The 8,787-nt window shown below is 64.4% G+C and overlaps 1 protein-coding gene across 1 annotated transcript in view; it reads left to right on the top strand.

The window, feature by feature from the left end:
• RHPN1 (rhophilin Rho GTPase binding protein 1) overlaps positions 1 to 138 on the top strand; it is a 16,572-nt gene extending 16,434 nt beyond the window's left edge. The window contains exon 20 of the mRNA XM_007464618.1: positions 71 to 138. Within this exon, the coding sequence (XP_007464680.1) occupies positions 71 to 138 (68 nt within the window). The remainder of the gene's footprint in view (positions 1 to 70) is intronic.
• The last annotated feature ends 8,649 nt before the right edge of the window (positions 139 to 8,787 follow it).

Raw genomic sequence — 8,787 nt, 5'->3', positions numbered from 1 at the left:
CCTCCCCTCCCTCCCCTGCCAAGACTCCCCTTTGCCACCATCACCTGCTCCACTTGCCCCATTGCTCCAGCCAACGTTCGGACCAGTAACAGCTCCACCTCTGTCTTCACCAGCACCATGGCCGCTGCCGGCCAATAGCAGCACGTCGACCCCCACCCCGTCCCCACGGCCATCAGCACCATCACCTCCACACTGTCCCTGGCATCCACATCATGTCCCCCGTACTGCATCTCTGTCACTTGACCAGCAACACCATCACTGCCATGGCCAAGAGCCACATCAGAGTCACCACTAACTCGCTCTTAATTCCCTCAACGGCCATGACACGCCAGCTTTACAAGTCCCTGGCCAGGCTCTCCTTCACCATCGTCCCTTCTTCTGGACAGAGGACCTCAGGTTGGGGCCAGTCAGTGCTGGGGTGATGACGACAAGGTCCAGAGCTCGCCTAGGATCAGCTCAGGAGGGCCACCAGAACCCCGCTCAGCTTGCATCACTGAGCTGCGCTCTAGGCTCTAAGAGGTGAAGCCAGGCCCCGGCCCTGGGGGGCTGACCACTGATGGGGCTGAGACAGGCATCTCAGGGCGGTGGCAGCGACAAGCGCAGGGAGCTTTGGGAGCCCAAGGGGCCTTCACCCCCCTGCCCAGTTTCAGGTTGGCCCCTGGGGACAGGGGGGATGAGGAGAGCCTAGAGCGGGCAGGAGGCAGCTTGGCAAAGAGAGGCAGGGCCGAGGTGCCTGGGGTGGGGCTGGGGGCAGGGACTCACTCCACGAGGTGGGCCCCTGCCTGGGGGAGGGCGTAACTACAGGGCTGCACCCCACTCCCGGAGGGCCCCCGGCGGCCTGGACGCGGAGGACCAGGGCTCACAGGTCCAGGAGCACATCGGTGAGGCCATGTGGCGGCGCTGGGCCGGGTGTGGTGCGACTGTGATTCCAGGAGGACGAGCAGGTTTGGGTGGGTCAGCTCAAGGTAGACCCACTGGACCTGGGCTGCCAGTGGGCACGAGGAGCGTGTCCAGGGAGCCGCTGGGCATGGTCTGGGGCTGGACGGAGAGGGTGGGTGGGTCTGGGGGGCCCTGGAGGGTTACCTGAAGCCCTGGGAGAGCGTGGTGGGGCTGGAGGAGTGGGGGACAGCCTGGAGACCCCATAAGAGAAGGCTGGCGGGAGAATCTCGAGGGGGAGGTCAGGGGGGAGCAGTGCCCCGGAGAGCAGAGGCGGAGCGGCTGAGGGGAGGAAAGGAAGCAGTCAGCCCCACCCCGCCCCGCCCCGCCCCGCCAGGCCAGCCCCGCTGAGGGATGGTGGCTGCAGCAACAGGCCCTGGGGGCCCTGAGGCCTCTCTGGAGGATGTAGGTGGGCATGGAGTCCAGGAGGGGCAGGGGCCCCTGCTGGTCAGGCAGCCCAGACCAGGCTGGGGTAGGCCCCCCGGTATCCGGGTGGGAGGGGGCCCTGAGCTGGTGGGAGGAGGATGGACAGAGGCCTGGGCAGGCCCCCGTCAAGGTCAGCCCCTCTGGAGTCAGAGGTCTCACCTTACCTTGACCAGGAGGAAGGCGTCGGCAGGCCACCCCTTCTGGGAGTGGGGGCTCCTGCCTCAGTTTCCCCCCTTGTCTCTCACATACTATCTCTGTCCCGATGCGGGCTGTGCCCTCTCCTCAGCAGCCTGTGGCCTGCAGGGGGTCCTGAGGGCCGAGGCCCACCCTGGGAGAGGGCCCCCGCAGGGCGGCCTCCCCAGGCCCATTCATAATGCAGTATTTACCTGGGGATGATTGGCAGCCCCCCAGGCTCCACGCTCCCCTCCCCCTCGGCCCCTGTACGGGTGAGCCAGACGTGCATTAAGACAGGAGTGACTTATCGAGCTGTCAGGGGGAACGTTTTAAGACAGAATTATAGGGGAGAGGAAAAAGATTTTTACCAAATTAATGAAAAATCAATCTGGCCTCAAAAATCCATTAGCCTTCATAATGCGCCGGTTACAGGCCGAGCCGCACAATCCAACGCGGCTGTTAAATACTGCGGCCGCCACCCCCATTCGTTACCACACGGTGCTTACTGCTGAGAAGACACCTGCCTCCCCGCCCCCCAGGCGTCCAGACTCACCTGGTCCAGGGCTCCTACCTCAGGGCCCCTCAGAGGCCCCAGCCCTGGACCCCAGTGTCCAGCTGAGTCAGCCAGGGGCTCCACCGGCAGACCCAGGGGTCCCCGCACACTGAGCGAGGGAGCAGTACCGTGAAGGTGGGGTAGACAGGAAAGGGGATGCTGCCCGAGGGTGTGCTGGTGATGTCGGTGTCCACGCAGCTGGCTGCATGGGCAGAAGGCTGGCTGTGGTCTTGGCCGGGCTGCTCAGCGGTCTGTGGCCGTGAGGGTCAGTGTGGCTGGCGATGGTACTGCTGGCTGTGGATACAGGCTGGTGCTGCCGTGGTGACCCTGCTGAGCTGGGTGGTGGGAGGTCCCAGGCCCGTGAGGGGGAGTGGGGAGCTGTGGGAGGGGCAGGAGGCCCGGCGCTCTGTCACTCCGCGGAGGCCGCAGGGGCCAGGGGTCGGGACAACAGAAGGGTTCTGGCTGACCCCAGATCCGGGTACTGCCAAGGGGACTCCTTCCCAACTGAGAGGAGGGGACCGTGCTGTCCCAGGTCCTCCATGCCCAACAGGGGGCCTGCACCGGGCCAGGAGGCTGGACCGCTTGATTTTCCATTAAATCGGCAAATCTTTCTCCTTTTCTCCCCTCTCTCCTGGAACGCTGCCTTAAAACTCTCCTGCTCTGCCAGCTGCATCCGTCAGCGGCCCGTCTCCCTCTGATCCCTCTAAGAAGGTGCAGTCATCACCCCTCCTGTCACCTTGTAACCCGCCCCCCTGGAGGGGCTCCCTCAGGCCCGGCCTCAGGCGGGCAGCACCCCGGGGAAAGCCCAGGGCCTAGAGGGCTGCCCCCTCACCTGGCGCTTCTCCCTGGGACCCCTGCCTGACCTGCTCTAGTGACGGCCACGTGGCCTCGCCCACCGAGTGCCCGCACCCCACCCAGACCCTGGTGTCTAGCCATTCCGAGCTGCCGCCCCCCTGAGTCCTCCCAGGCCTCTGCTCCCCTCACTTGCTCACCATTCATTCATCCATTCGCACGCCTCCGGAGCCTGTCCTGCGGTGCTGCCCGGCCGGTCCCCGCTGCCCAGACGGGGCTCAGTCCCGGTCCCTGCCCCTGAGCCCTCCTCAGGGTGGGTTACGGGAGGCCAGGCAGGTAAGAGGAGGGCCCACGGGAGTGGGGCAGGAGGCCAGGCTGGGGAGAGACAGAGCAGGCCGGCCGCGGGGTGGGTTTGGGGCAGATGCGGTGCTGGCCCAGAGTTGACCCTAAGGGTGGGTGATGGGCGCAGCGGAGGGTGGTGCCAGGGGCCGGCCTGGGGCAGGGTACAGCCCCAGGGGGCTGAGGCCGCTGGAGGAACCCCTCAGAGCCTGCGAGCCCACCTCACCGCCCCGGGGCTTGCTGCAGGAAATGGCCCACGGGGAGCGGCACACTCAGGGGGCCTCCCCACTGCCTGGCTGTGGGGATCCCTGGCCCAGAGGGGTGGCTGCCCCAGGCCCTGAGCAGGTGGGGCGGTGGGCTCAGTGGGCTCCGGGCCTGACTCCGCTGCCCGCCAGCCCCTCACCCGCCCGGCTGGAGCCAGACAGTCGCGCTGTGGCCAGCTGTGATGTTGCGGATCAAATCCCAATTCATTAGCGGTGCTGGCCGGGGCGGGAGGGTAATTGTGGGCAGGGGCCGAGACCCTGTCTGCAGTTTTCCGGGTGGCCTGGCCGCCTGGCTCCAGAGGCTCCCAGACCCCACCGAGGGAACCCGCTTCCAATAATCGGTCGGGGATGGCACGTGCCAACCGTGAACCACTCAGACAGTGCGGCGGGCGGCCCAAGGTGACCTAAGCCTGGTCCCGCCTCTGAGGGGCACCGAGGAGTGAGCGGTGGGGGCCCAGGTCCCAGCCCAGCCCTCTCTCTGTCCTGGCGTGACCGTTGCCCGCCTTGTATCGGTCTCTCCTCGGGGTCTCGGCTCCCTTCTGCTCCTTCCATTCCTGGCCTGTCTCCCAGGTGCCCCTCTCTTTCTGGTTCTCATGCACGCATGCCCTCCCTCTCCGTCCGGACACCTGTCACTTCTCTGCCTGCACCCTCTCATACCTGGGCAGGTCTGGGGTGCCCAGGACCAGCCAATGCAGGAGGGAGCCAGGCCCTCCAGGTCAGAGGGCCCCTCAGTACAGGCTGGCAGTGTGCCCGCTAGGGTTCAGAGGTCACAGCCAAGTTCCCACTTTGCCTGGGGCGAGGGTCTCCCTGCCAGGCAAGCACAGTGTGTCAGGGGTGTCTTGAGCCTACACAGGGCCAGGGGCTGGCCCGCTGAGGCCACAGGAACTCTAGCTCCCCACTGCCGGCCAGGTCTCAGCTCTGCCCACTGGGACGATGCCAGGGCAGCATCAAGACACCCCGGCGTGGGCTTCCCTGGTGGCGCAGTGGTTGAGAGTCTGCCTGCTAATGCAGGGAACGCAGGTTTGAGCCCTGGTCTGGGAGGATCCCACATGCCGCGGAGCGACTGGGCCCGTGAGCCACAAGTACTGAGCCTGCGCGTCTGGAGCCTGTGCTCCGCAACAAGAGAGGCTGCGATAGTGAGAGGCCCGCGCACCGCGATGAAGAGCGGCCCCCGCTCGCCGCAACTGGAGAAAAGCCCTCGCACAGAAACGAAGACCCAACACAGCAAAAATAAAAATAAATTAATTAATAAACTCCTACTCCCAACATCTAAAAAAAGAAAAGATGCCCCGGCCTGAGGGTCAACCAAGCAGAGGCTGGTGGGCACGAGGAAGGGAGTGTGTCTACACCTCTATGCCCACCCCCTGACCACGCTGCATGGGCAGCCCCCCACCTCCCCCAGGGCCCAGCCAGGCCAGCATCTGTCTGATCAATGGCCAGGCACAATCTGACATCCTGAGCGGGGGATGGATCTGCTGACCCAGGCCAGCCTGCCGTAGCCCGTCCCATCAATAGCAGATCATCCGGTGCTGTGCTGCTCTCAGCCCTCCAGGGAGCCTCGGCAGGACGATGGCCGGGCCCTGCAGCCACAGTGGGGCAGGCCCTGAGAGGGAGGTGGGCAGGTGGGCAGTCAATTGGAGGCCCCTGGGCCTCTCCACCTGCCCGTCTTCCTGGTGGCCTCCAAGCCCCAGCAGGGTGGGCCCCCAAAGCTGCCTGGGGGCCTCCACGAAGCCTCACGCCCAGGACTCCTGCAGGGCTTTCAGGACAGCTGACCCCTCACCTCTGAGGCATTGCCTGCTGGCTGGAAGGGACTGGCAACACCTTAGAATCCCACCAGGGCACTGGGAGGAATTCCTGGGCCAGACTACTCTCAGTTCGGAGAACGTTCTACGAGGCAAAGCTGTCTCAGATAGTGAGAGGCCATGGAAGGCTGAGCTCCCCGTCACAGAGCTGTTCACGAGGAGGCCTAGTGGCCCTGACAGCAGGCAGCCAGGCCCTGTCTGGCCAGAGGGTCCACCACCCACTGTCCCCAAGAAAGTGGGCCCGAGCTCCCCACGCAGCGTTCACACCACGTCGTCCTGCACTTCTGTGAGCAGCCTGACCAGCCAGACAGGGCTTCCTGCCCAAAGAACAGGGGCTCCAAGAGGAGATTAGCCAGCTGGGGGCAAGCCTGGCTCGAGAAGGCTTGGCAGCCTGGCCCACCAACGGGCCAAGGGCCAGTGAGGAGTGGGTCATGGCCGGGGCAGCGGAGCAGTTGGTCAGAGGCAGTGGAGGGTGGGCAACCTGAATCAGCAGCCCAGGGCCCCTCAAACACTGGGACCACCACCCCTGGTCCTTCAACCCACAATCTTCATGGTGACTGAGCGACCTTTGTCTGCAGGCACTGGCCCTCCAAGCCCTGGACCATGACACAGCCTCTCAGGTTCATGGGGCAGGGCTTGGATTTCTGTTGTAGTGCCCAGAGAGGTTCAGAGACCTGCCCAGTGTCACATAGCATTTGGGCAGAGTCGATGGACCTAGACACTCACCTCTGGGCCTGTTCAGAGCAGTTTGTTAGGGTTTGACTGGGAGCCCCGAAGGGCAAGCCCACCTCTGTCTGCCACTGCATCCCCTGCCATGGGCGATGTGCACAGTGGGGGTGAGAGGAAGCAGGGTGGGGCCGCTGCGCGCTCTGCCCTGGAGGGAGGTTGTGTGAGGGCATCCAGCTGTCCTCAGCCCGTGGCTGACTTGGGAAGGGGGCTGGGATTTACCTGCTTTTGGAACCGGTGTTTATGAATATTCCTAAAGAGGAAAAATCAATCAATTATCCCAGAACGTGGCCATTTCTCTAACTGGGAGAACATGCAGTTTTATACACCTCAGAAGAGACGCTGGGGTGGATGGATGGCGGAGCGAGCCACCCTTTAAATCCTCTCGGCTGGCAGCCGCGTGGCCGGCCTCCGCGGGCAGCCTGCCATCTCCCCGCCAGGCAGCAGCCACACTGCCAGGTCAGCAGCCCTCACCTCCCGCTCGTCAGGACAGCAGCCGTGAGCCCTGGGGTGGCCAGATTGGCCAGCCTGGGACAGAATCACTCCTTATGGGCACTCTCAAGTGCCCCTGCCAAGGTCGCCTCCCCAGGCCTGAGGGCCCCCCACCTACACTGTAGACACAAGCTTGTGGCCAACACGGGGGATCTGTGAGGAGCGCCCTGCGGGGTCGGGCCTGCCCTTTCCCAACCGGGCATCCAGGTGGTCTTGTGCTGAGGGGAGCGGCCAGCCTGCCCTGTGCAGGCAGTAGGGGGTGGGTTAAACGCAGAGTTGAAAAACTCCAACAGACCAGCTAAAAGTTGCCCTGCTTTCTATCATCACCGCACTAACCAGTGTCAACAAGAAAATGCCCCTCCCTCTGGAGCACCCTCCCCTGCCCTCCTGCCCTGCTTCCTTCAGTCCCAGTGCTGGTCCCCAGCTTTGCTCACCGGGACAGCCTGGGGTGCCCTCCTGAGCCTGGGCTTGTCCTTGGGGAGCCCCAGGCCCAAGCTGGCCTGGAACACCAGCCTCCCCAGCCCCGCCTCGTCCCTGGCCCCCTCGGCCACTGCCACCCCACCCAGAACAGCCCTCAAAGGAGGGCCTGGCTAGCATGGGAATAGAAGGAACACGTGAAATTTATGTTAAGTACATTTTAACATGGTAAAAAAAAAATCTGTGTAAAATCTTAGCATTTGTATGAGCACAGTTCAGTGGCATTAAGCACATTTACATTGTGGTACAACTTTCACCACCTTCCAGCTCCAGAACTTTCTCATCTTCCCCAACTGAGATTCTGCCCCCGCTTAAAGTCCCGCAACCCCTCCCCCAGCCCCTGGCCCCCTCCCGGAGAGCGGACACATCCACCAGGCTCGCCCGCATCATGGCGTGTGTCCCCGCAGCTTTGGAGGAGGGCAGGTATTCTGCCCAGGGAGTGGCAGGCCTCACCCAGGGCAGGGAGGTGGGGGAAGCCAAGGGAGACCCCATGGGTGGAGGGTTTGATGGAGCAGGCACGGGGGAGGGGAGGCGGCAGCGGTAACTACAGTCCAGCAGCAAATTGATGTCTCCAGGCGGCCAGAGGCGGAGAGGGTTTTTAATGGTCCCTCAAGCCCTCGGTCAGCCGGCAGCGCTGAGCTCAGCATCCCCCCGTGAGGCTGGGAGGGGCCACCCCGGCACTCATCTCCCACCCCCCTCCTCCCCTCCAGGGCCGCCGGAACTGGCCGCCAAAGAACTCAAGGAGAGCGGGGCAGAGCCCTGTCCTGTGGGTCTTCAGACCGCAGTTCTGACCCCTGCCTGCCAGGCCGGAACTGCCCTGCCCTTGGGGGCCCTGTTGGGGGGCGGGGACAGATCGGAAGCTCCCCCAGCATCCTCCATCCTGTTTGTCAAGGGACCCATTAGGTGCTGACAGCTGCTTCCCCGTCTGCCCACCTCGCTGCCAAAGCCCCATCGATCATGGACCCTGGGGTCTGCAGCCCCCTGCACCTTGGTCTGGCCGGGGGCCCTCAATAGGACTGCTCGTTCGGGAAGGGCACCATGGAGGACTTGGGGGCGTGTAGAGGGGTGGTAGCTCCCAAGCCAGGAGGGGCAGTGGTGCAGCCGAGCCCCGGGTGGCTGGCGGCCAGACCAGGTGCCTGGGCCTGGAGAGTCAGGGTCAGGCCGGTCACAGCCCCGCCCCTAATGGCCCACCCTCTGGAGGGGGCCTGAGGCTGACACTGCTGGGTCTCTGGGCCTCTGTTTGCCCATCACCTGGGCTAGAGGGTGCATGGGAGGCCAGTCAGACCCCAGGAGGGTCCAGCCGCTGGTCTCATTGGGCTGAGCCACTGTTGGCATGGGTGCTGGGCCAGGGAGAAGGGAGCCACCGGGAACGTCTGGCAGCTCCTTCCCTCTTCCAGAGGCTGCGTGCAGGCCTGGATGCGGGTGATGGCCTGGTCAGGCACACCAGCTGCCCCCAGGTCAGGACTGCCCAGCAGGCTGTGGTTTATTTATATGACGAGGTTTATTTATTTATAGGGCTCCCACTGGGCGGTGCCCAGCCATGGACTGGGAACTCCCAGCTGCCAGAGGGGCCTGAGCCCTGAGATACTCAAGGCCCCACTGCAGAGAGGCGCACTGCAAAGGTGGCCGATGTCCACCCCCCCACGGGGAAGCTGTCCCCAAGGGGCCTCCCTCCTCCTCCTGGGTCGGGAAGCAGCGGTCACGCAGGTGAGGGTCACCAAGGGGTGTCAGGTCACAGCCGGGCTGGACCACGATTATGACAACAGTCCTCCAAGACCACGTTTCTGGAGCGCCCACGCCCTGGACC

Source organism: Lipotes vexillifer, unplaced genomic scaffold, assembly GCF_000442215.2.
Source record: "Lipotes vexillifer unplaced genomic scaffold, Lipotes_vexillifer_v1.1 scaffold394, whole genome shotgun sequence".
Taxonomy (NCBI): domain Eukaryota; kingdom Metazoa; phylum Chordata; class Mammalia; order Artiodactyla; family Lipotidae; genus Lipotes; species Lipotes vexillifer.
This window is presented reverse-complemented; position numbering and strand designations above follow the sequence as displayed.